The following is a 26,455-nucleotide window of genomic DNA, read 5'->3' as shown; positions in this document are numbered from 1 at the left end:
ACATCGTTATAGACAAATACAGACAGATACAGACATAAGCATGTTAACATCGCATTGTTCTATGAATGGATACATTTCCTACGTCAGTGACTATCAATGACTTTAGTTTCGATCTATTCATACAGTAGTTTACAGTAATTGGTTTTCCTGCATTTTGTATTCCCGATCCCACCTGTAGCTAATCTCTTTACCAGACCCTTTTGTCCCTATTTCCACTGGCTTCCTGCAGTATCTAATTCCTGCATATTTTAATTTACAAGTAGTTGTCTGAGTGTCTTTAATCCTAAATAATTGTCTAGGCTAAGAGTCAGTGCCTGTTTGTGGTCTTAACTCTTTATGTGCCAGGCAGTCATTTTTAAAGTGTACTCTTCTGTATATTTTTCCTACTTCAGTCCCCACTTTTGGTCGGATTATGGCATTAATAATCCCTAGACCAACAATTATACATTCAATATAGAGTTCAGTTTTCTTCTTTCCTTCTTCGTTTCTTCTGATGTCTTCGGGGATCTTCATTAGTGGTTTTTCTTCGATGGGTACACTGGCTCCTGGCACAATTCTTGTCGTTTTATTTTATTTTATTTTTATTCAATTCTTCACAAACACCGCTCGACAATCACCAGGCAAGACTGTTCTCTTCCTGTGGGGGAGCACATCAGCAGTCATGGGCATTCAGCCTCTGATCTTCAGGTAAGCGTTCTCCAAGGCGGCCTTCACGACACACGACAGCGCAGAGTCGCTGAGCAGAAACTGATAGCCAAGTTCCGCACACATGAGGACGGCCTAAACCGGGAGGTTGGATTTATGTCACATTATCAGTAACCCCCACAGCTTGCCTCCTGGACTTGCAGGCTGTCCTGTCTGGAGACAATACACATCTCTTTAACCTGTGCTTAATGCTCCCTCCACCCACATTGTCTGTATCTTTAAGATCTGGTTGGTTGTAGGGATTCGTATTCTAATCAGTATTCTTGGTAACTTGATTTCTGTGTCTCTGTGCCTTGTTTGAGAGCACATTTCCACTCCATCTGACGAAGGAGCAGCGCTCCGAAAGCTAATGGTATTTGCTACCAAATAAACCTGTTGGACTTTAACCTGGTGTTGTTAAAACTCTTACTGTGTTTACCCCAGTCCAACGCTGGCATCTCCACATCACAATTCTTGTCGCCATAATCTTGTAGCAGACCTTCAGGCATCCGACAATTACACTTGAAATGAGTATGACCAATCCATGTAATAAGTAAGATTCCCAGGACCCCCCCTATTAGCCACTCCAGCCAGTTACTTCCTTTCTTGGGTCCCTGTCTAAGCTATCAAGTTGTTCCCTGAAGTTGTTGATGACTTGTGTAATGTTGTAGGACTCGTCTGTGCCATGGGTTATACATTTATTGCCTATAATTGTACACACTCCCCCTTGTTGTGCTAACTGGTAGTCCACTGCATATTGTGTCTGTTGTGCATATAACCTCAGTTCAGCCATTTCTTGGTTAACAGCCTCCAGTGCTTTTGAAGTGCTGTTTCCCAGGACTGTTAGTCCACAAACAATATGATTCCTATTCTTTGCACTAATCACTCCTGCTGCCCCCCCCCCTCCCCCCTCCCCCACAGAGATAAGGCTCCAAGGAACCCATATCCCAGTGAGGATCCCATTGTGTCCAGGGCTTCCCAGTCAGCGCAGAATTCTTTGCTGATAGCCCGACTTACTATTCTCCTCCGAATATGCCCCTTCTGAGGGTATGGAACAGTCAGTGGTCCGATTGTTCCTACTGCAAAACAGTTTGGGAGGTTTGGTGTTTCTGTCATGTAAGTACCATTTGAAGAGGAACACATATCCCTTCTTAGCCCGGTAACATTTAGTGTCTTGATTATGAGTTTGTTCATATTGCCAATTGTTCGGTTTACTTGACTCACCGTTTGATCCCACCACCTGGTAAGTATCAAATGGGTATGTCCATTTGGCTGAGCTTACGTGAGTTCCATTGCATTGTCCAAGACCGCTGTCTTCCCGCGGTTATATTCAGACATTTCTGTTCATCACAAGTGCAAGTAAACTGTCCCTTATTAACCCGACAATGTTGACGGACACACTGCGTCTATACGCAGGAATCATTCTTGGGGACCAAGGCATAGGCACATCCCCATCCCTGCCCCATAAAACAAAGTGGATAGCTTGCAGTATCTGAACAAGCTTTTCCTCCCACCTGTTGGAACCCCCTGCACACAGGATCTGTGGGGTTTACAAGTCCCACACATCTCCCCTGTATACCGCTTTTATATTTGCCAATTTGTCCCTTACAGGGTGCATCTGATGTATCTACTGTATATAAGTCATGAGGGATCCACCCAGGGGTGGCTACAAATAGGGCTTCTACCGATTGTGCTAACGGGTAACATATAGTTCGCTTCCCGTGTAACTGTATGTGAGCTTTGTAAAACAAGTTATCCTCCAATCCAGTCAAATTTACAGTCGCGACAAGGCAAAGTTACATACGCGATTACATACATATTCGCAACGATCAAATATCAAACCTAACACTATAATTCATATAATCTTTACAAGTTATATTATCTATTCACCCGCGCACGCCATCGTTCTTGCTTGCAGTCTATGCCTGTGTTGAGGAAAGCAGTTCTGTTAGTTACATTTAACTACATTTCCCCTTCCATAGAAAGCTGAGTGTGAATTAAATAACACTTTGTGCTGGCCTTTTTTAGCTGCAGCTGGACATCCATTCATTTGTATGTAATCTTATCAAAAGACATCGCTTTCCCCATTAAAATCACATGCCATACAGCTCCGATCTTTACATGATGTACTCTTACATTATCTCTAATTTGATCATTTGTTTGCGTGCAAGCGCCGCACCACAGTACTTCACAAAATTATTATGTCTTTATCAATACACAATATATAGTATACAAATATATCATACAAAGTTGGTTCAGGCTTTTCAGGATTTGATTTTATTCTCGGATCTATTTGGCAATGCTATACTGTATAATAAAAATAATCAAGCGGCAGCTGTATCATACCACTTTACACATCGTAACCGTGATATCCAAACCCCTTTAATTCAAGCCGTTTCCATTTTTAAACTGAGCTCCAGATCAAAACCCCCGCACTCTAGGAAAATAACAGGTGCCGAATCAAAATCAAAGTTATTTGATTAGAAACGTTTTGGTTTGATTTTTAACTGACTAGATTTTAAGCTTTGCAGTGTTTTTATATTTGGCAAACCTTGAACAATAGATGGCACATGAAATTCCGACGGCAGTATATAATTTTAACTGGTTACAGAATACTAAACTATCAGACGTTCATAAATCGCGATATCCTGCAGACCTTAACACTGTATTTCACTGACTTGATATATTTTAAACTGACTCAGACAATATATTTACCTTTATTCTTTTGTACCTGCTTTTCTACCTTTCCACAAAAGTACTTATTTTCTTCTCTTAAATTCTCAACTAACTCTTACAATTTCTACTTCAAGACAAAGGAAAGAGCACATGGTTCCTTCCAAGGTTTAAATCCTTTCTTAAATTTCAATTTACTTTCCAATTTTATTTAAACTCTTTATCAAACCCACTGTTGTAAAATCACAATTAGGGTAAGAACATTAACGCAAGCAAAACATCCACGCAACCACTTTGTTTAAACACACACAAACACACATGGAAGCTTCCAACAATCATTCCACAGCACATCCTTTTTCATTCAAACTGGGATGTAAGTAAAACATTTAAAGAGAATACAGAACGTTGATTAAGACAGTCCCTTTTATTCTTCTTTCTTCCAAACTGTGAACAGAAGTAAATTCAAGAAATCTTATCACTTTAATCTTTAACAGTCTTGACACTTCCCTCAGCCTCCCTGAGGCTAAATCGAAGTGCAAAGCACTGCACCCACTGCCTACAACAAACACTCCACAGGAACAAACAGGCTTCAGCTCCTGTTCTCAATCTAATACAGCAACAACCACCTACATTCGACAAGCTACCAGATCACACAAACACACTGAAATACAGAAACTAAGATCTCTCCTATCCACCTCCAGGTACGCCACTAGCCCACTCTACCAACTCATCGTAATCTTGGGACATAATCACTCCCATTTTTAGGATGACCTGGTGAGCACTCGAGAGTCCATCCTTAAAAGCCTGGATGAACGCTCAATCCCCTCGACCTGGGTTCCCTTGTCCTGAGCACCCTTGGTATATCTGGAACAATCGTTCCCCGTATTCAGAAGCTCCTTCCCCTTTTAACTGTTTTGTTGTGGTAATTCTGCTCCAGTTAGTGGGAGCATTCCTTAATACCCTCTGAATCTCTGCTTTAAACTGGGTGAAGGGTGCCTGTTGGGCATCTATCTCCGATGTTAGGGCGACTGCATGTGTCCACCGTCCCCCATTATAATTCTGTGCTGGAGGAGCGGCGGGTCCACCTGCTACCTACCTCCACTTATCTGCTGGACAGGCTGCCCTGACCAGCTGGTGTATGTCTCTCAGGTGTAATTGGTGTCCTACCCAGATTGTGTCTAATTCTTCCCAGAATTTAGTGTTTGCGCTTCTAGGTTGTCATTTACCCAGGGAAGCCATTATCTGCTGTCTCTCACTTGGGGTGAATGGTTTATAAGTTGCTTTTGGTCGCGCATCTGTTCCCCCTCGAGTTACTGGTGCTAAGTTGTGTTCTAGCGTTTCCCACTCCTCTGGGGGAGCGGTTGGTCCCTGCTGTGTGGATTCATAAGGAGGTAGAGGAACAGTTTCCCCTCTCCATTGCTTTTCTTCTACTACCTGGTTTTGCTTCTCCAGTTCCCTCACTCGGGATTCTAATTCTCTAATACTTTCTTTATCTTCTCTCCACTTCTTAGTAGAGGTGACTACTTGCTCAATTAGACCAGCTAACTGATGTGTTAACATTACTCCTATCTTCTTTGTCTTGTTTCTCTTTTCTTTATCTATCCACTCTCTCTGCTGCTCTAAGGTGTGAGAAGTATCCCAGCCATTCTTTTGCATTCTCTTTATTAACTCTTTCCTGTCTGTCATGTAAATTTCAATGAGGGATCCTGCAAATCCCCTTTTAACTTCATTATCTGCCATTTTGCAGACTTCACTAACCCCGGCCACGATTACTCGCTAGTAAAATGTGCTCTCTACTGTAGGGACTTCACTACCCCTGGCCACTATTACTACTCAAGTACAGTGTTTCACTACCGTTACAGGGTTTCAAGTTATACTCACGGCTTCCACTATTACCACCTCGGCAATGTGCTTCTCCACTGGAGTCCGGTTTAGGTCAGAGTTGATCAAGCTCCTTTTCCGCCCCGCTTTTCACAACATTGACAGTACAGTTCCCAACTTTTCAAACTTTCATGCAATCAGATGGCAACTCTGCGTTTGTTCGCCACTGCAGAGTTTGATGTTAACCGACCTCTGCCACTTGTGCTTCACAATCCTAAGTGCCCTTGGTGTCTCTTTCCCCACTTCAATCTCCTGACCTTCGCGTGGGAGGTTCCTCCTCTTAACAACCGGTCTAAGGCAGGGTTTTGAGACGGGCACTACCTTGTCCTCTTTGTCGGTCAGCACAAGCAACAGTTACTTATCACTATCAGCAGTTAGTACTTATCACTATATCATATACAACAATACTTATTACTACAAATACCCCTTAAGTTTAACCCCTTGCAAACTGTATTCTTGACCTTGTCTGACTTCACAGATTCAGTGATCTCTACCCCGGCTCCGATCGTGGCCAATCGATCTCACCAGTAATAGGATCCTAGCCGACTATGCCAATTGTTGTGGGAAAAATGCCACTTGTGAGTCAGGCTTGAAGATTTCAACAATAGTTTTATTTTAATGAAGCTTCGTGGAGAAAAGGGGGGCGGGTTATGTTGGGGGGGGCAGGTTATGTTGGGGGGGGGCAGGTTATGTTGGGGGGGGCGGGTTATGTTGGGGGGGGCGGGTTATGTTGGGGGGGGCGGGTTATGTTGGGGGGGCGGGTTATGTTGGGGGGGGCAGGTTATGTTGGGGGGGCAGGTTATGTTGGGGGGGGCAGGTTATGTTGGGGGGGGCAGGTTATGTTGGGGGGGGCAGGTTATGTTGGGGGGGGCAGGTTATGTTGGGGGGGGCAGGTTATGTGGAGGGGGGCAGGTTATGTGGGGGGGGCAGGTTATGTTGGGGGGGCAGGTTATGTCGGGGGAGGGGCGGGGCAGGTTATGTCGGGGGAGGGGGGGTCAGGTTACCGGGGGGAGGGGGGGTCAGGTTACCGGGGGGAGGGGGGAGGGGGGGCAGGTTATGTTGGGGGGAGGGGGAGGCATGTTACCGGGGGGATGGGGGGGCAGGTTACCGGGGGGCAGGTTACCGGGGGGAGGGGGGGGGTGCAGGTTACCGGGGGGAGGGGGGGGGCAGGTTACCGGGGGGAGGGGGGGCAGGTTACCGGGGGGAGGGGGGGGGCAGGTTACCGGGGGGAGGGGGGGGCAGGTTACCGGGGGGAGGGGGGGGGGTAGGTTAACGGGGGGGGGGGCAGGTTACAGGGGGCAGGTTGGCGGGGGTGGGTGGCAGGTTACCGGTGGGGGGCAAGTTAGGGGGGGCACCATGCTACGGGGGGGGGGGGGGGGCGGGGGGGGGGGAAGGGCAAGGTTATGGGGGTTGGATGTGGGGGGGGCAGGTTAAGGGGGAGGGGTGTGGGGGGGCGGGTTAAGGGGGAGGGGTGTGGTGGGGGGGGCCGGGTTAAGAGGGAGGGGTGTGGGGGGGCCAGGTTAAGGGGGAGTGTCGTGGAGGGGCCACGTTAAGGGGGTGGGGTGTGGTGGGGGGGCTGGGTTAAGGGGGAGGGGTGTGGGGGGGGGCAGGTTAAGGGGGAGGGGTGTGGGGGGGGCAGGTTAAGGGGGAGGGGTGTGGGTGGGGCCAGGTTAAGGGGGAGGGGTGTGGTGGGGGGGGCAGGTTAAGGGGGAGGGGTGTTGGGGAAAAAATGCCACTTTGAGAGTCAGGCTTGAAGGTTTCAACAGTACAGTTTTATTTTGATGAAGCTTCGTGGAGAAAAGGCACTGGCACTCCGCAGTGCTTCTAGACAGCTACCTTCTCTCAATGAGACAATAGGAGCGGTCCATCTTTATACCTTTTACACAATAGATAGACCGGACATCTCACCATTATCACATCATTGTAATCAAGTAGGTGATCGATCGTTAAACACATCGTTATAGACAAATACAGACAGATACAGACATAAGCATGTTAACATCGCATTGTTCTATGAATGGATACATTTCCTACGTCAGTGACTATCAATGACTTTAGTTTCGATCTATTCATACAGTAGTTTACAGTAATTGGTTTTCCTGCATTTTGTATTCCCGATCCCACCTGTAGCTAATCTCTTTACCAGACCCTTTTGTCCCTATTTCCACTGGCTTCCTGCAGTATCTAATTCCTGCATATTTTAATTTACAAGTAGTTGTCTGAGTGTCTTTAATCCTAAATAATTGTCTAGGCTAAGAGTCAGTGCCTGTTTGTGGTCTTAACTCTTTATGTGCCAGGCAGTCATTTTTAAAGTGTACTCTTCTGTATATTTTTCCCACTTCAGGGGGTCAGTTTAAGGGGGAGGGGTGTGGGGGGGCAGGTTAGGGGGAGGGCCAGGTTATGGGGGAGGGCCAGGTTATGGGGGGGGGTGGGGGGCCAGGTTAAGGGGAGGGGTGTGGGGGGGGCCAGGTTAGGGGGAGGGGTGTGGGGGGCCAGGTTAGGGGGAGGGTGTGGGGGGGGGGGGCAGGTTAGGGGGAGGGTGTGGGGGGGGGGCAGGTTAGGGGGAGGGTGTGGGGGGGGGGCAGGTTAGGGGGAGGGTGTGGGGGGGGCAGGTTAGGGGGAGGGCCAGATTTTGGGGGGGGAGGGTGGGGGGGCCAGGTTATGGGGGGGTGGGGGGGCCAGGTTATGGGGGGGTGGGGGGGCAGGTTATGGGAGGGTGGGGGGCCTGGTTAGGGGAGGGGGGCTAGCTCGTGGGGGGCTAGATTATGGGGGGAGGGGGGCTAGGTTCTGGGGGGAGTGGGTGGCTAGATTATTGGGGAGTGTGCTAGGTTATTGGGGAATATGTTATGGGGAAATGATTAGATCATGGGGGGGGCGACTAGGTTATGGGGAGACGTCTAGGTTATGGGGGAGTTAAACTGGGTTTGGGGGAGGGAGTAGGTAAACTGGGAGAGGGGGTAGGTAAACTGGGTGTGGGGGAGGGGGGAGGTAAACTGGGTAAGGGGAGGGGGCAGGTAAACTGGGTGGGAGGGACGGAGGAAGGGGGCAGGTAAACTGGGATATTAGAGAGTGGGTAAAATTGACTTAGAGGGGCTTTCACTGATTAGGGAGAAGGGGGTGAAACTGGGTTATGGGAGGGTAGACTAAGTTATGAGAGAGGAGTTAGACTAGGTTAATAGAGAGGGTGAGTGAAGGAGTTTTACAGGGTTTGTAGGGAGAGGGAGTTGGACTGAGTTATTCGGGGTAGACTTTTTTATTGGGGGGGCAGATTATTAGGTAGAAGAGTGGGGAGGTTGATACTGGATTACTAGAGAGAGAGAGAGAGTGCGGGGTGGGGGGGGGCCAGAGTAGGCTGGGCTATTAGGAGAGAATGAGGGGGTTAGACTGGGTTATAAGGGAGGGGGGAATTGACTGGGTTATTAGGGAGAATTAGAGGGGGGCGTTGGGGTTAGACCGAGTTATTAGAGAGAGAATGGGGGTTAGACTGGATTATTAGAGAGACAGAGGGTAGTCTTGGTTATTAGGAGAGAAGAGTATGAGGGTGTCAGACTGGGTTATTAGGTGGGGGTTTGAGTGGGTTATTAGGGAAAAAGGGGGAGTTAGACTTATTTATTAGATACAGTGAGAGAAAATGAGGGGGTTGGACTGTGTTATTAGAGAGAAGGGGGGGTTAGACTGGATTATTAGTGAGAGAGAATGAGGGGTTAGACAAGGCTATTAGAGAGAGGGAGGGTAAGATGTGGCTATTAGAGAGACAGACGGGTTAGACAGGGCTATTGGAAAGAGGTGAGACAGGCTATTGGAGAGAGGGAGGGTGAGAGGGGGCTATTGGAGAGAGGGTGGATCACGGTGGCACAGTGGTTAGCACTGCAACCTCACAGCGCCAGGGACCTGGGTTCGATTCCCGGCTTGGGTCACTGTCTGTGTGGAGTTTATACATTCTCCCCATGTCTGCGTGGGTTTCCTCTGGGTGCTCCGGTTTCCTCCCACAATCCAAAGATGTGTGGGTTAGGTGGATTAGCCATGCTAAATTGCCCCTTAGTGTCGGGGGGTGGGAGTGCTAGCTGGGGTAAATGCATCGGGTTATGGGGATAGGGCCTGGGTGGGATTGTGGTCGGTGCAGACTCGATAGGCCGAATGGCCTCCTTCTGCACTGTAGGGATTCTATGAGATGGGGCTATTGGAGAGAGGGAGGGAGGGTGAGGTGGGGCTATTGGAGAGGGGGAGGGTGAGGTGGGGCTTTTGGAGAGAGAGGGAGGGTGAGGTGGGGCTATTGGAGAGCGGGGGTCAGATGGGATCATTAGAATGAGTGAGAGAGTTGGACTTAGTTATTAAAGAGAGAAAGGAGAGGGTTAGACATAGTTATTGGAGAGATGGGGGTTTGACTGGTTTATTAGAGAGGGAGAGAGAGGTTTAGACTTGGCTATCAGAGAGGGGGGGTTCAATTTGATTTATTGTCTCATATATGTATTAAAATACAGTCAAATAACTGGGCTTTTAAAGAGGAGTTTATCGCACTGTTCTTACAGAGGGAGAGAGGGTGTTGGCCTGAGTTATCACAGTGAGAAATGATAAACAGTCAGATGGCATCTCAATTTAATATCTTGTACGCAAGGAAGCACCTCCACAGTCTCGCAGTCTATCGGTGCTCCACAGGAATACCTGCTTGATTTTTGTGGTCAATCTGTGGAGTTGGTCTTCATTGCACCCCTTTCTACCTTAGAGATGGTAAGAAGTCTCACAACACCAGGTTAAAGTCCAACAGGTTTATTTGGTAGCAAATACCATAAGCTTTCAGAGCGCTGCTCCTTCGTCAGATGGAGTGAATATCTGTTCTCCAACAGTGCACAGACACAGAAATCAAGTTACAGAATACTAATTAGAATGCAAATCTCTACAGCCAGCCAGGTCTTAAAGGTACAGATAATGTGGGTGGAGGGAGCATTCAACACAGGTTTAAGAGATGTGTATTGTCTCCAGACAGAACAGCTAGTGAGATTCTACAAGCCCAGGAGGCAAGCTGTGGGGGTTACTGATAATATGACATAAATCCAACATCCCGGTTTAGGCCGTCCTCATGTGTGCGGAACTTGGCTATCAGTTTCTGCTCAGCGACTCTGCGCTGTCGTGTGTTGTGAAGGCCGCCTTGGAGAACGCTTACCTGAAGATCCAAGGCTGAATGCCCGTGACTGCTGAAGTGCTCCCCCACAGGAAGAGAACAGTTTTGCCTGGTGATTGTCGAGCGGTGTTCATTCATCCGCTGTCGTAGCGTCTGCATGGTTTCCCCAATGTACCATGCCTCGGGACATCCTTTCCTGCAGCGTATCAGGTAGACAATGTTGGCCGAGTTGCAAGAGTAGGTACCGTGTACCTGGTAGATGGTGTTCTCACGTGAGATGATGGCATCTGTGTCGATGATCCGGCACGTCTTGCAGAGGTTGCTGTGGCAGGGTTGTGTGGTGTCGTGGTCACTGTTCTCCTGAAGGCTGGGTAGTTTGCTGCGGACAATGGTCTGTTTGAGGTTGCGTGGTTGTTTGAAGGCAAGAAGTGGGGGTGGGGGGATGGCCTTGGCGAGATGTTCATCTTCATCAATGACATGTTGAAGGCTCCGGAGGAGATGCCGTAGCTTCTCCGCTCCGGGGAAGTACTGGACGACCAAGGGTACTCTGTCCACCGTGTCCCGTGTTTGTCTTCTGAGGAGGTCGGTGCGGTTTTTCGCTGTGGCGCGTCGGAACTGTTGATCGATGAGTCGAGCGCCATATCCTGTTCTTATGAGGGATATGGCGAACACGAAATGGCGCTCGACTCATCGATCAACAGTTCTGACGCGCCACAGCGAAAAACCGCACCGACCTCCTCAGAAGACAAACACGGGACACGGTGGACAGAGTACCCTTGGTCGTCCAGTACTTCCCCGGAGCGGAGAAGCTACGGCATCTCCTCCAGAGCCTTCAACATGTCATTGATGAAGACGAACATCTCGCCAAGGCCATCCCCACACCCCCACTTCTTGCCTTCAAACAACCACACAACCTCAAACAGACCATTGTCCGCAGCAAACTACCCAGCCTTCAGGAGAACAGTGACCACGACACCACACAACCCTGCCACAGCAACCTCTGCAAGACGTGCCGGATCATCGACTCGGATGCCATCATCTCACGTGAGAACACCATCTACCAGGTGCACGGTACCTACTCTTGCAACTCGGCCAACGTTGTCTACCTGATACGCTGCAGGAAAGGATGTCCCGAGGCATGGTACATTGGGGAAACCATGCAGACGCTACGACAACGGATGAATGAACACCGCTCGACAATCACCAGGCAAAACTGTTCTCTTCCTGTGGGGGAGCACTTCAGCAGTCACGGGCATTCAGCCTTGGATCTTCAGGTAAGCGTTCTCCAAGGCGGCCTTCACAACACACGACAGCGCAGAGTCGCTGAGCAGAAACTGATGGCCAAGTTCCGCACACATGAGGACGGCCTAAACCGGGATATTGGATTTATGTCACATTATCAGTAACCCCCACAGCTTGCCTCCTGGGCTTGTAGAATCTCACTAGCTGTTCTGTCTGGAGACAATACACATCTCTTTAACCTGTGTTGAATGCTCCCTCCACCCACATTATCTGTACCTTTAAGACCTGCTGGCTGTAGAGATTTGCATTCTAATTAGTATTCTGTAACTTGATTTCTGTGTCTGTGCACTGTTGGAGAACAGATATTCACTCCATCTGACGAAGGAGCTGTGCTCCGAAAGCTTATGGTATTTGCTACCAAATAAACCTGTTGGACTTTAACCTGGTGTTGTGAGACTTCTTACTGTGCTTACCCCAGACTAACGCCGGCATCTCCACATCATACCTTAGAGATGACAATGCTACTAATTAGGGCAATGCTGATACTTGGTTTTCTGATTCTTCCATAACATCTCTCCTCATCTCTGTTAGCTTCTGCTGCCCCACCATCCTCCAACATAACTGTGCTCCTCTAATTCTGGTCTTTTGAGCATCCCCAATTGTAAACCAATCCAGCATTAGTCACTTGCCCTCGACTGCCAAGGCCCTCAGCTCTGGAATTCCCTCCCTAAATCTCTCTCCCTCTTTTCCTCCTTAAAACCTATCTCTTTGACCAAGCTTTTGATCTATGACCCTAACATTGCCTAATGAGGTTTAGGATCAAATTTTTTTATCATAATGCTCCCGTGAAGCTTCTTTGGATGTCTTATTGTGTTGAAGCTACTCTATAAATACAAGCTGTGTTCAAGATGGAGTTGCTAGCACATCTTTGCTTAATCACGTAAAAAACAAAAATTATAGAACTACTCAGCGGCATGTTTAGGGAGAGAAAGGCTGAGTGAATGTTTCGGCTCAGTGACCTTTCCTCAATCCTCGTCGCTATCTCTCGATTCAAAGATGATGTCCACTTGGCCTCTTTTAGGGCCAAACAAATAAAACCAACTCAGATTAACTCAGGGATAAAGTAAAAGGGGCAGCTCCCCAAAAAGGAGGGCCTGAACAGAACAGAAACACAAAGGAAACTTAAAACATCAAATTATAATGTGATTATTAGAGTCAATAAAGCACCCCAACCCCTGCGGTGCCCAACGGGCGCAGAAGGCGTCAACTGCGCCCATGGACACCGCATGCTCCCTCTCCAGGGACACCTGGCCGCGAACGTAGCTGCGGTAGAGGGGCAGACAGTCAGGATGGACGGCCCCCTCGATCGCCCGCTGCCTGGACCTGTAAATGGTGCGTTTCGCCAGGCCCAGGAGCAGGTTCACGAGGAGATCGCCATCCCGACCCTCTCCGCACCAGGTGTCCGTAGATCAGGAGCATGGGACTGAAGTGCAAACAAAACATCAACAAAAGGTTCTTCAGGAAATCAAAAAGGGAGTGCAACCTAAGACCCAAAACATAGACATAGTCCACGGACTCCACATGGCCACAGAAAGGGCAAGCTTCGGAGCCCGTGAACCAGTGAATCCTACGATTGTGCGGAATTGCTGCATGCATCACCCTCCACCCCAGGTCCCCGATGTAATTGGGGGAGATCCCTCCGTAGAGGGACCTCCACTGGGGACCTCCGCCGCCCGGCGGCAACAAGGCCCGCCAAGTGTATCCGGGCGACAGGCGAGGATGTGGTAGTGGAAGGTGTGCAGCAGAAGCCCGTACAGGAAACGCCTCCGTGCGGTGGAAAAAGGCATGGAGGACATTTCCGTGAGGCGGCACATGCTGTGGGGCACCTGACCCGGGAGGGGGGGCCATAGGCTTTGGGCCAATGTGGAATTCCGTCTGAACAGGGGAACGCTCGGACGGGATCCCACCGCACGCCTGCACCGCCTCGAGACCACGCGCACATTCGGGGCCGAGCACGACCTTCCTAAGGTCTTGGATGGCCTTGGCCACGCGCCAGATGGGCACCCCCACGTGCTCAGCCAGCACGTGGGGGCTCATCCAGCCCGCTCCTCCGCCATCCAGCACGTCCCCAATCCTGGTCACCCCCATCTCCACATCATCACTCCGGCATCCACAGCCCTCCACTCCGTCAGCCACCTGAAGTTATACGGCTGGAGGAGCGGATTCCTGAGCAGCGGCTCTCGCACGAGAGCCGCCACTCCTGATGGGGGAGAGCTGCGTCGCGAGGCGACTGTGTTCCAGACAGTGAAGATATCCTTGTAAAAGACAGGCAACCCTGCAAGGAGGTCGAATTGCGCCTCAGGTTTATATGCAGGAGCTGCACGTTGTAATTCAGGCCGTGCAACTGGTGGAAGAAATACGTCGCCAGTGCACACCATCGTGGAGGAGGCTCGACGTAAAGGTACCTCTACAGGGTCTGGAGGCGGAAGCTCGCCACCTGTGTGCGAAGGCACACGAGACTTTGACCGCCCTCCGCAAGCGGGAGATGCAAAACCGCGGCAGAGACCCAGTGCAGTCGGTTGTCCTAGAAGAACCGCCCAAGGGTTTTCTGGAGATTTGTGACAAAGCCAGGGGGAGGGGGTCAAAGGGACCATCCGGTACCACAGCATAGAGGCGAGCAGCTGGTTTATGATGAGAACTCGTGCCCTGTAGGACAGCACTCGGAGCAGCCCTGTCCAGCGATTCAAGTGGTCGGAGACTTTGGCCTCCAACTCCTGCCAGGATTCCTCGGCTGGGCAGAGATGGGCCCTCAAGTGGAGGAGGTTGGTCCTGCTCCAGGTGAAAGGCCTGAGCTCCTCCGGAAGGGGTCTGTCTCCCATGGACCGACCAGAAGTCCGGAGCACTTGGCCCAGTTGATCCTGGCGGAGGACGCGGCGGAGTACACCGCCTGGCATTCTCGCATCCTCCGCAGGTTAGCCGGGTCCGTGAACATGAGGAGCACGTCATCGGCGTAAGCCGACAGGACCACCCCTACGTCCGGGCCGCGCAGAGCCAAACCCAACAACCTCCTCCGCAAGAGGCGCAAGAATGGCTCCACGCATATAGAATACAGTTGGCCGGACAAGGGGCAGCCCTGCCGTACTCCTCTCCCAAAGCGAAGAGGCGCCGTCAGGGACCAAATGATGTCCACTTGGGGCTGCCAGTTGCGACTTCAAGTGACTGAACAGGCCATTTCTTGACTGCAGATCCTTCGGGACATGGTGCAGGTTGTCCTACAAGGTAGTGGTATCCGGAATACAGGATCTGATTCCATTATCGCTAGTCTGGATTATTGGTAGCGAGTTCCTCTCATTCATTCATGCCAATGTTGCCACACTTCAATTAGAGCTTCAGAATGTCTTCGAATCATTTTCTTTGACCTCCCCTGAATTCTTAGCCATCTGGGAGAACAGGACCTGATGTGGAGATGCCGGCGTTGGACTGGGGTAAATATAGTAAGAGTTTTAACAACACCAGGTTAAAGTCCAACAGGTTCCGCACACATGAGGCCTGGCAGGGAAGACTTTTGTTGGCCATCCAGGCACTGTATCCAATCCATTGTACTAGATTTTTCAGGAATTTTGACTTTCAGCTTGTTTCTAGACAGATTTAAAGAAGATGTTGAGAACAATACCCAGGAACTCTTCATTGTATTCATCAACCTGACCACAGCATTTCACGTAATAAATCACAAGCCTGTGTAGATTGTGTTCCAGACATTTGGATGCCCATGAAACTTCATCACAATCTGCAATACTTCAGGGTGATATGACTACCACTGTGCTGAGTGGGAAAACTCATGTTGTTTTGTTTCTTAAAGACTTGATTAGTTGTAAGTATTCGCATTCCAACCATTATTCATGTAAATTGAGTTTGTGTCTTTATATGCTCTGTTTGTGAACAGAATTCCCACTCACCTGAAGAAGGGGCTTGCAGCTCCGAAAGCTTGTGTGGCTTTTGCTACCAAATAAACCTGTTGGACTTTAACCTGGTGTTGTTAAACTTCTTACTGGGAAATCTACAACAGTGCTCCTCAAAATCCAGCCTGGTGTGGTGATGGCCCCCATGCTCTTTACAATCTACCTGACAATAACAGTTCATCTCATCCTAGATAATGGTGTCAGTATTAAATACAGTCAACATGGCAAACTCTTTATTTAACCTCAGTCGCCACTGAACAGTTGAGCTGATAAGGACGACCACAGCAGGACGGTGCTATTGTACTGGGAGACAGCAGGTGGTGCTGCTCAGGGAGGTCTGATTCCCCTCTTCGAGAGCAAGAGAGACGCCGGTCCTCCCAGCGGCGGCTTCGCCGGACACCAGCGACAAAGAACCGTTAGCCATTCTCCCAGAGACAAACCGAAACCTTGAGAATGTTAGGAGGGGGGTGGTCACGTGGCAGGCACGTGGGGCGGTGTCAGCTGAGGTCAGCCACCAAGGGCCGGGTCACATGAATGGCCAGGGAAGCCAGGTTCGGCTCACCTGTGTCGCCAAGGGGCGGAGCTGGATGGGGTCAGGTGCTTCAGGGGTCAGGCGGGGCAGGGCCGGATCATCAGGGGGCGGGGCTGCGAATCACGTGCTCTGAGCGGCGCTCGCTGATTGGACAGTTGGCGTGATTGGCAGGCGCCGGCCTCTGACGTGTGACCAGCAGCGAGCGCACCTGGCCGGCCTCGGTGGGGGAGGTGAGCTAGGCCCCGGAACAGCAGCGGAGTGGATCGGGGAACGGAGCTTGTTTGGTGGGAATGTTTTGTGAGCTGAAGCTGAGCGACAGGGATTAACACTTTGTCCACTGGCCTCTCTGAGCGTCCTCATTTCAAACACTGGCTCGGGGTAGGTGACCCTCGATACCCCAACAACGAAGCTGCATTTGTGTCGCGCCTGGACCATCCCAGGGAGCTTCACAGAGATCGGTGTTAACAAACCAAAGGAGCTGTTGGCGGGACGGTGACCGAGAGTTTGGTTTGAAAGGAGGGCCTGAGAAGCCGGAGAGGCCAAGGGCAGGGCCACAGGTTGTTGGGCAAGAGGAGGGAGGAGAACTTCTTCGGTGGAAGTTACAAAGATGGGGAGGAAGGGTGAGCCAGCAAAAACAGACTGAGAAGGAAGGTGCAGGGTGGGATATGGGCAGTGAAGTTCTGGCTGAGCCGTACAGGGAGGATCTGCACACTCTCCTTTATGAACAGTATGTTTTGTCTGTATAGTGTGCACAAAACAATACTTTTAACTGTATATCAATACATGTGACAATAAATTAAATCAAAAGGTTAACTGGGGAAACATTTGATTAGTTTAGACTGGAGGTGCTGAAACTTAAATGAGGATTTCAGTGACAAATAGGGTTGGCTGATAACTGCGACGTGGAGATGGAGAGGAGTATGGAGTTGGAGGATGCAGGAAATATGGTGGGCATGTGCTTTGAAGAACAAAGCTGTGGTCAACTTTGATAAATGGTGCAGGTTGGTTGAGAAGGTATGATAACACAGCACAGTCACATTAATAAAAGCCAAACAAATACTGTGGAAGCTGGAAATTTGAAATTAAACAGAAAATGCTGGAAATGCTTAGTGGAGAGAGAAAAACAGTTAACATTTTGCGTCCATAGGACTCTTCAGATCTAAAGAGGGAGGAATGTGATGGATTATATAATGGATAAGGAGATGGAGTAGCTGGAACAGAGAAGATCAGTGACAGGTGAGAACTAGGAGAGATTGCAACAAATATGTGTAGGGCATGAGACAAGAGAAAGCATTAATGGCAGCTTGAAGGGCTAATCAAAGTGCTGGTAGAGGCAAAAGAGAGATGGCAGAATGTCTGAATGTGAGAACAAAAGCCAGTGCTCTGAAAGCAAAATTAATAAACAAGTGACAGATGGAGTGGGGAGGAAGTTGGGACAAAAACGTTTGGATTTTAAAAAGGTATCAAGACTAAGGAGAAAGGTCACAGTCTAAGATTGTTGAACTCAATGTTGAGTCCAGAAGGTTGTAAACATGGTGGCATGATGGCAAAGTGCTGCTTCACAGCACCGTGGAGCCAGGTTTGATTCCCACCTTGGGTCACTGTCTGTGCGGAGTCTGCACGTTCTCCCCGTGTCTGTGTGCTGCCTTGGCCATGCTAAATTTTCCCTCGGTGTACCCGAACAGGTGCCAGAGTGTGGTGATTAGGGGATTTTCACAGTAATGTCATTGCAGTGTTAATGTAAGCCTACTTGTGTCACTAATAAAATAAACTTTAAGTGTCTAATCAGAAGATGAAGTGCTCCTCCTCCAGTTTACATTGGGCTTCACTGGAACGTTGCAGCAGGCCAAGGAAGGACATATGGGCATGAGAACAAGGAAGCTGAGTTAAAATGGCAAGTGCCAGGAAGGTTGGGGTCATGCTTGCTGAGTGATTAAGGAGAAAGGCAGACTTGTCGGTGGCATTTTCAAAGACGGCATTATCCGTACAGGTGCAATGGAGCTGGAGAAACTGGAGAATGGGATGGAATCCTTGCAGGAAGCAGTAGCTGAGGTAGCTATGGGAGTTGGTGGGTTTGTAATGAATATTGGTGTTTGGTCTATCACCAATCACAGATTACTTTATTGAAGCCCATTGTAGTGCTGTGATAGAGGCAGAAAATTGATTGACAAGATCCCAATGAACATGTGGGAGAAGCTGGGGATGATCTTGTTGTAAGGACAGAATAGTCCAGGCTGGGCTTTTTTGAGGAAAGGAATGATGATGGTATTTTAAATCGAGAGGCCCATTAACTAAAGGGAAGATACTATCGGTCAATATGTAGGACCAGAAAGGAAACTTGAGGTGTCTGTAGTTTAGTGAAAATGGGGTCAAGTGAGATGTAGTAATCTCTCAGACAAGAGCTTGTAAAGGCTATACTAGCGTAGAGGAAAGGAATTGGAGAAACCAGTAGGCTAGGTCAGGGGAGCCTGGGGGAGGTTTTGCTTTGAGAAGAACATGGAAAACAATTGAATAAATGGTCTTGATCATAGTGCTTTAGGAAATAGAAATAGTTAAAAAAATTGTGGATGTTACAAAATAGATATAGTTTTAGGTAATTTGTATTTGTTGGGCATAAGCTATTGTTTTAAGGTTCAGCTTTAAATTTAAGCTTATATTTCTGCAGTTATGTATTAAGGAAATTTGAGTTTTAGTTTGATTTTAATGAGGGTTTACAACCCTTAAAGTAGTGAACCTAGCGACCAGGGGCCCAAAGAGATGGCAAAAGCAGATCAGTTCAATTAGAACCAGAATTCCACAGCTATCACTGGACAAATAAAAAGGAACAGAAAGAAGTCCCAAAACCAGGGAGAGGGATAGAAGGAAGTCCCAGTAGGACCTTCTAGTCCAAGGAAAAGAACAGCAATCTGGTAAAAGATCCTGTTAAATGAAGTTGAGTGAGTAGCAGAGGCTTCAAGTTAAAAGACAAGGCTGCAGGGTGCAGACCTGGAATAATGTGGCTTGTGAAAAGCCAGAAGATCTGAGGAGATGGTCTTACCATGGGCCTGTAGGGCAGTGGTGTTCTGTTGGCACGGCCGAGTATCGGAGAGATTGTGTGGAAGGCGAGGTTTCAATGTGCGTGGCGCTCGGGAGATGAGCACTGGAAGCAGAGATTGAATCCCTGAAGGTGGATCCTTGGTGAAGACATCCAACAGAAAGCATTGTTTGGGAAAAGATTCCATGACATTTTGATTTGATTTATTATTATCATGTATTAGTATACATGAAAAGTATTGTTTCTTGCGTGCTATGCAGCCAAAGCATACTGTTCATGGAGAAGAAAACGAGAGAATGCAGAATGTAGTGTTACAGTCATAGCTAGGGTGCAGAGAAAGATCAACTTAATGCGAGGTAGGTCCATTCAAAAGTCTGACCGCAGCAGGGGAGAAGCTGTTCTTAAGTCGGTTGGTGCATGACCTCAGACTTTTGCATCTTTTTCCTGACGGAAGAAGGTGGAAGAGAGAATGTCCGTGGTGCGTGGGATCCTTAATTATGCTGTTCTATATAATTACATGCTGTTATATAATTATACATGTTCGAGAGCAGAGATTGGAAATCTGTGTGTGAAAGATAGAATTCCAGTGAGACCAGTTGGCTCACAATGTGAGATGCGTCTGGGGAAGTTGATGAATATCTTTAGAAGTTGTTTTGGGTGACATCTGTCACTTGGTTTCAGAGTGTGGTGTGTCTGACCACAGGTCGCCTGTTGATTTACATGAATTGTGTGTAGAGTATAAGATAGATGTTGTGACTTGTGTTATCCTTAGGAATCTGTATCTGTAAAGGAATAATGTATTATAGTTCATCTTTTCTTTAATAAATATGTTCTTTTGAAAAATGATCATCAGCTGACTTCTGTGACTCTGTTCAGTAACCACCCTCCATGTTTCTAAACAAAAAATAAAAATTAGGATTCATCAAGCCGGGTTCCTCGATGTTACTCAAATAGTAACATCAGCTGGGCTCACAACAGTGCTAACAATCTGCTCTCATTTGGCAATAGAGGATGCAGGGTGAAAGGTTCAAGGGTACAACTAGTTGTGGAGAAAATAAACTAGGAGTTGATGCTCTCAAATGATCCAAATATAGTGTACCAAGAAGGCTTTAACATCTTTGTAAGACAGACTTTTCACACTTCAATATTACTTGTGTAATCTGAAAGCTATATTCTTCACACAGACCTTGTATTAAATGCACTTTGTTGTCTAATAAAAGTTTCTGGTTGTTTTTCAGATTGCTAACTGGGAATGTTTGCTGGAAGGTGAACCCGAAAACCATGAAGAGAAATAAACAATGGAATGTCAGCAAAGCACTGGCTCTTGCCAGTCTCTACCACTTTCTTCACTGTGCAGCAACAGCCTGTGTAATTCCATTCCTTACCATATACTTCAGGCAGCTTGGATTAACTGCACCATTTGTCGGCATTATCATGGGGGCAAAGTATTTTATTTCACTGCTTTGTACTCCATTTTGGTCTTACTGTGCTGGACGCCATAACAAAAGAAGAATTCTTGTACTTGGTGCCCTGTTGTCGTCACTAGGAGCAGGCCTTTTACTCACACTCATTCCAGCTGTCGATAAGGAAGTAGAATACAAATTCTGTAATGATAGTATGTATGCAAAAAACAGTTGGAATCAAAATATCAAACCTGAAGACAAAGACCATTTTGGTGATTTTCAGGTGAATAAAATTGCACATACAATTCTTCCAAAAGTAGTGAATGGTGTTTCACCAAGCCATCCTAGTTCAACGCTCCATACTAAAATGAAAGAGAACCTCCAGTTGCTGACCACTTCTGAGCTATCTACTGCAACCAAACCTCCAAACAAGACTGAGCCAAGTACTACTGCAAGTTCCAAATTCTCAACTTTATCACAAGATGTGGGTAGCGCACACACTGCCAATGATCGTCATTCAAAGCGGCACCTATTTCTGCCGATCGAAGACTCTGGCCAGGCAAGAACTTTGGGAAAAGTTGCCAAGCATCTCCCTGTCGCGAGAAACAAAACGTCAGATGTTTACCCAAGTACAGTAAAGAGTCAAGTCATAAAAAGGAATATTGCTTTGGAGACTGGCTCTGATGACAGGAAAGAAAAGCAGCACGTCAAAACTGAGCCTAATCACAGTTTCAAAATTCTGGATAACCAGCACCAGACATTTGTGCTTATTTTACTAGCCATATCTTTATGGGAGGTTTTAGCATCAGCTCAGGATTGGGTTGCAGATGATGGGCTCTATGACTACCTGGACTTTGTTGACTCTGTTGATCGTTATGGCAAACAGTGGATTTGGGGTTACATAGGCAGAGCTGGAGCAGCTTTTAGTATTGGCATCCTCGTGGACAGGCTGAATTGTTTCCTCAATGCACATACTTCTAGAATTGCCGTACACTTTTATAGCTATGCGGCGCTGATAACATTGACGCTTCTTGTTGGTGTGTTCTATCCAATTCATACAGCTAAAAAAAATGACATGGTAAACTACGTTATCAAAGGATTGCACCTGTTGGGAAGTGATGGCCGGGCTATCTTGTATGCAATCACAGTCTTCATTACAGGAGCTATTGGATCTACAATAAACAACTTCCTCTTCTGGCAAATGCAGAACAAAGGGAGCAGTGAGGCTTTTATGGGCACTGCAATTGCAATTGGCTTTATAGTTGAAGCTGTACTTTTTCTTTTCAAGGACAGAGTGTTAAGGATCCTTTCGCTCTCTGGCACAGTGATATTTGGATTAATTTGCCTTGCAGCTCAGCTGCTCTACTATTCATTCCTCTGGTCCTCTTGGGCAGTGTTGCCTATTCAAGTCTTGAATGCTTTTAGCAATTGTGCCTTGTGGTGGGCTGTTTGGAGTCAATGTAATGATCTAGCTACCCCCGGTGTTGAGAGAACACTGCATAAAATCTACCATGGGTTATCCTTTGGTCTAGGTGCGAGTTTTGGCAGTTTTTGCAGTGGCTTCATTGTGAATAGTTTTGGCATAGAAAGGCTTTACCAAGCATGCTCTGCTACTGCTATGCTTTGGGCAGTGGTGTTCCTCATTGCACAATCTAAAATTCCTCGGCAAAAGAGGTTAAACTACTCACGGCTGTTAGCAGCTGACACCAGTGATATGAGTGACTCAGATGATGAGCAAGATAAAGATTGGCTTGTTACAGCTCTGAAAAATGAAGACTTTTTGCAAAAATAGTTTACTAAAGTTTATCTAGGATCTTCTCTGTTGAATATCTAAGACATCCTGATATTTGGCACACATGCTCTGGTTCTTGCTTTAAAATTCAAGCTAAAGTACATAGTAAACATTCTGGAAGGTAACTTTTAAGATGACAATTCTGTAATCCGGATAGGATTAAATGGCTTGTGCTGTTAACTACTGTATACCAACTCTACTTCAGTGTGTTTTTCTTTGTTTGAGGCTGGCTCTTTTAGCTACGTAATTGTAGGATTGAGCTTTTTTTGAAAAGGTAAATGATGGAAATCTGGCAATTTTTGAATAAAATAGAATATTTATTTTCAAGTGGAAATGCTCCTTCAGTAGTTAGACAGTAACTACGATGACTGGATATTGTTGCTTTTGTGTGGCGCCTTCAGTTTATTTAATGTAAAGCTGTTTCATGATACACTTCTGCATCTACTTATTGCAATACAGTGAACACTAGGAGGGCCAGAATGTTCTGCATTAACTGTTTTCTCATTCACTATTCCATTGTTTTTTAATGAGAAAGGGAAGTGCTACAGAGGGCCCACTTCTGTACTTAATATATAAAAATGACTTTAATAGATTTATGCAATACCTCTATCTTATTTTCTCATTCATTAATGTCATCGTAGCCTTACAAGGGATGTTGGAATTATCTTGCTTCTCTTTTTTTTTAATCCTCCCTTAGTTTTTTTAATCCTCCCTCAATTTTAGCTTCAGTTAGGTTATCGGATTTATGTTTCCAATGTCTGTGCTTGACTATCTTTTTAACTGTACTGAACGATTCTTCTGACTACTGAACTTCTACTCTTTTGTCTTTCTGTCCAGCCAGCTGATTCTGAGTATCCTCCACCATACCCACATTGTTTTAAAAAAAAAAGGATATCTTCCCCTCTCCTCCTGCTGCATCCATGGAATGTAACACTCCACACTGGACGTGTTTTCAAACTCATGCTGAAGTTTTTGGACTTCCAATTTCAGATGTTATTTAAGTCACTGACATCTCCTGCCATAGCTAATCTAACCTAGATATTCAATCTAGAGCCAGAACTTGGTCTTTGCCTCAGTTATGTTCAGTGCAGAAGACTCGCTGTGTATTTTGACCCAGGCCAGATATAGTCTCTAGCTCTTCCTTTATTCTGGCATTGTGTGGTGTTGTCTGCATCTGATGTAAAGCTGTTTTATGATATACTTCTATACCCACTTATAGAAATACAATGAACGCTAAAAAGGCCAGAAATATTCTGCATTAACTGTTTTCTCATTTACTTTTCCATTGTCTTAACGAGAAAGGGAAGCACTACAGAGGGCCCACTTCTGTACTTAATATACAAAAATAATAGATTTATGCAACACCTCTACCTTATCATGCTTTCATTCGTTCATTGTCATCATAGCCTTAATGGGGACGTTAATGAAATTTCATATGCTACAGCCTCCTATCATGCAGCCATGTCTCTGGTAACTCTTCCTGCACCATCTTCATTATCTTCTTATGGTCATGCTCTCTTCACAGTCCAAAAATGTCCCCTATCCAACAAATTACATATGTTGTTGTCTTTGTACTCCTATCTTTTTTTTTTCTTCTTTTTCTCTTTAGCTCCATTCCCCAGCATTAGTGGATGCTATTCAAAGCCATATTCACGTACTTCCTCTTGTTTAGCATCATTGGCAGAAGTTTCCATCAAGTTCCCCATTTATTCTTCTTTGGTGGGAAATAGTATATGGCATGGAGGAACATAAAGGGATATCGAGATAAGTTCTTTATTTAAAAAAAGAGGTATGAGCAATTATTCCATAATTTGCATTCTTTAACTTTGTATTTTAAGAATTCTTACACTAGAAAATTTGAAAATCTTGGAGAGTTTACAGTATCGCATGCTCCTTTTGCTAGATTTTCTCATTAAGACTACTGATCAATAGCAATTAAACTCAGGGTTAGATTTGAAATAAAAATGGAACATGCTGGGATACAATAGCATTTGAAAACATGGTGTTTTAGGTGCAAATGTTTTAGAATTGATAGCACTGATGAAGCAGTAGAGCATGAGGAAAAACGTGTAAAAGTCGAGAACAGATGTGCTAATTACAGTTATAAGCAGGCAGCTATTAGCTTCTTACACATAAACTAGAAAGTGATTAAAAAGTGCTAATGATTTTCCAGTGTAATTGAATCAATTAAGCATTAATATGCTGCGCCAGGTGTTTTCTCTGTTGTGCCAGAGTCAGTCAGTCAATCAACAGGTCAATTTGTGTTTCGCTTTTGTAGATTAGCTTAAAATAGACTTGTTATTCTTGCAAAGTACCTGCATAACAGGTTTGTTGGTGACTCAGTTTATAAAGCTAATGTATAGCAGCCATTCAAAAAAAGATGTTCCCATGTTTAATATCTGGTCTTTGCTGAGTTAGTTGATCAAGAAAAGCTGAGATCAAGGAACCCTCCTCAACATTTCAGTTCTTGACTGTGATTCAATGACACCCTGCTTAAATATGGCATGTGAGTGAATGTTTGTTGAGGATTGGATGGCCCAGGCTATATGAAGCCATCTTCCTATGCTCCACTCGCATCCCAAGCCCCTCTGCATAATATTGAATATTGAGACATGAAGAATAGCTGCTTTACCGAGGCTCCAGAGGGAGACCGTTGCCCTCAGTACCGTACCCCAGCAGGAATCATTAATTTCCAGATAGGAAGGGAATTAATGAGAAATTCAGTAAAAGCACATCCTCAGAAGACTTGCACAACACATTTTGAAAGGTTGGAAATTTTGCCTAAAATAGTTACAGATGCAGAATCTCGGCACAAAATAGAGCCATTCATTCCATTATGCATGTACTGGTCATTTGAGAGCTATCTAATTAGCTCGCTCTTCTGAACATTTTCTATTTTCCTACTAGATTCCTTTGCAATTCAAGTTTGAAGCGAGGAACCATTTTATATTTGTTCATGCTGTACATTTTCATTGATCTGCTTCAAGGGCCAATATCACTTCAAAATCAGTTGCAGGGTGCTTCATTCCATGAATCCCAGCTATGAACACTCCGTACTGCAGTACTTTATATTAGTACACTAATGAAACATGCCAACTACACTCGCAACTGTTTGTGAAGTTAAATGTAGCTGCACAATGAAGCTGTTTGATAGCTGCTTAAGGAGGCCTGGAGGAGGGAGTTTTCTTGACTTACAAAATTAAATATACAGAATTTGTTTAGAGAGGTTTTGGATGCAATTTGAAACAGAATCTTTGCAGAAGTATCTTGCGCCTCTGCCTATTGGCATGCAAAGTAATTGCATGTTTGGAGGAGTGAAGAATTTAATTCACACTTCCTTTAAAGAATTAACATTCCAACATAAGCACATTGAAGTGTACTGTACCATTGTCATTGTATTTAGAAACACAGCACTGTGAATGTATAATACCTGAACAATATATTACTCCAGAACTCTACTACATGTCTCTCATACTGATCATCATGGTGGTGTTTCATTATTAAATCAATGCTGAATGCACTGTTTACTTTCGGGGTGGGGTGGTAAGAGTTTCACATTTTTGAAATGACTTTGTTCTAATATAAAATGTTCCCCCTTTGGGAAAAGAGAACAATGAAGGTCAAACAAATGTTGATGTTTTCTTGAAGAAACATCTTAATTCCTGGAGCTAATTTGCTCCTTTTATTGAAGTTAACTAGTAGAACTAGATGCTATCCTGGCTTCATCTTTTCTCCTTTTCTGGAATAAAAATTTTTTTAAAACGTGGCACTATTTTTTTTTAGGATTCTCCATACTTTTGATTGAATCTGGTCAGGCTTTGTTTCATTGTTGCATTTATTGCTAATAAAAGGAATAACCACTTTTTTTAGATGGTAGGAAATGTGTAAAAATCTGCTTAAAATATTTTGTTTGAAGTTTACTTTTGCTTGTATGGGGTGAAACAGGAAATGTTATATACAAATATTCTTTGTGCTTAGACATTGATTAGGAGACACCCTTGCACTTGTAGAATAAAATGGAATGTGCCTTGTTCAGGGAGGGGTGCTATGTTTCTGTCTTCCATATAATATTGCAAATTGTGCAGTGAGTACTTGAAACTGCACTTTTTAATTGGTATCCATTATTGTATGATTGT

The 26,455-nt window shown here is 46.1% G+C and overlaps 1 protein-coding gene across 3 annotated transcripts; it reads left to right on the top strand.

The window, feature by feature from the left end:
- Positions 1-16,266: 16,266 nt before the first annotated feature.
- On the top strand, positions 16,267-26,081 carry mfsd6l (major facilitator superfamily domain containing 6-like). 3 transcript variants are annotated; one of them, XM_078225436.1, is made up of 2 exons: positions 16,267-16,468; positions 20,363-26,081. In XM_078225436.1, exon 2 carries the CDS (start codon positions 20,406-20,408, stop codon positions 22,317-22,319), a length of 1,914 nt encoding a protein of 637 aa, XP_078081562.1. In that variant the 5' UTR covers positions 16,267-16,468; positions 20,363-20,405; the 3' UTR covers positions 22,320-26,081. The 3 variants fall into 3 exon arrangements, with proteins under 3 accessions (XP_078081562.1, XP_078081564.1, XP_078081563.1); XM_078225438.1 differs by having other exon boundaries at positions 16,268-16,374; XM_078225437.1 differs by having other exon boundaries at positions 16,287-16,320.
- Positions 26,082-26,455: the final 374 nt, after the last annotated feature.

The sequence above is a fragment of the Mustelus asterias genome, chromosome 12 (genome assembly GCF_964213995.1).
Source record: "Mustelus asterias chromosome 12, sMusAst1.hap1.1, whole genome shotgun sequence".
Lineage (NCBI taxonomy): Eukaryota > Metazoa > Chordata > Chondrichthyes > Carcharhiniformes > Triakidae > Mustelus > Mustelus asterias.
The sequence above is the reverse complement of the archived record's forward strand: the minus strand, read 5'-3'. Positions and strand labels throughout refer to the sequence as shown.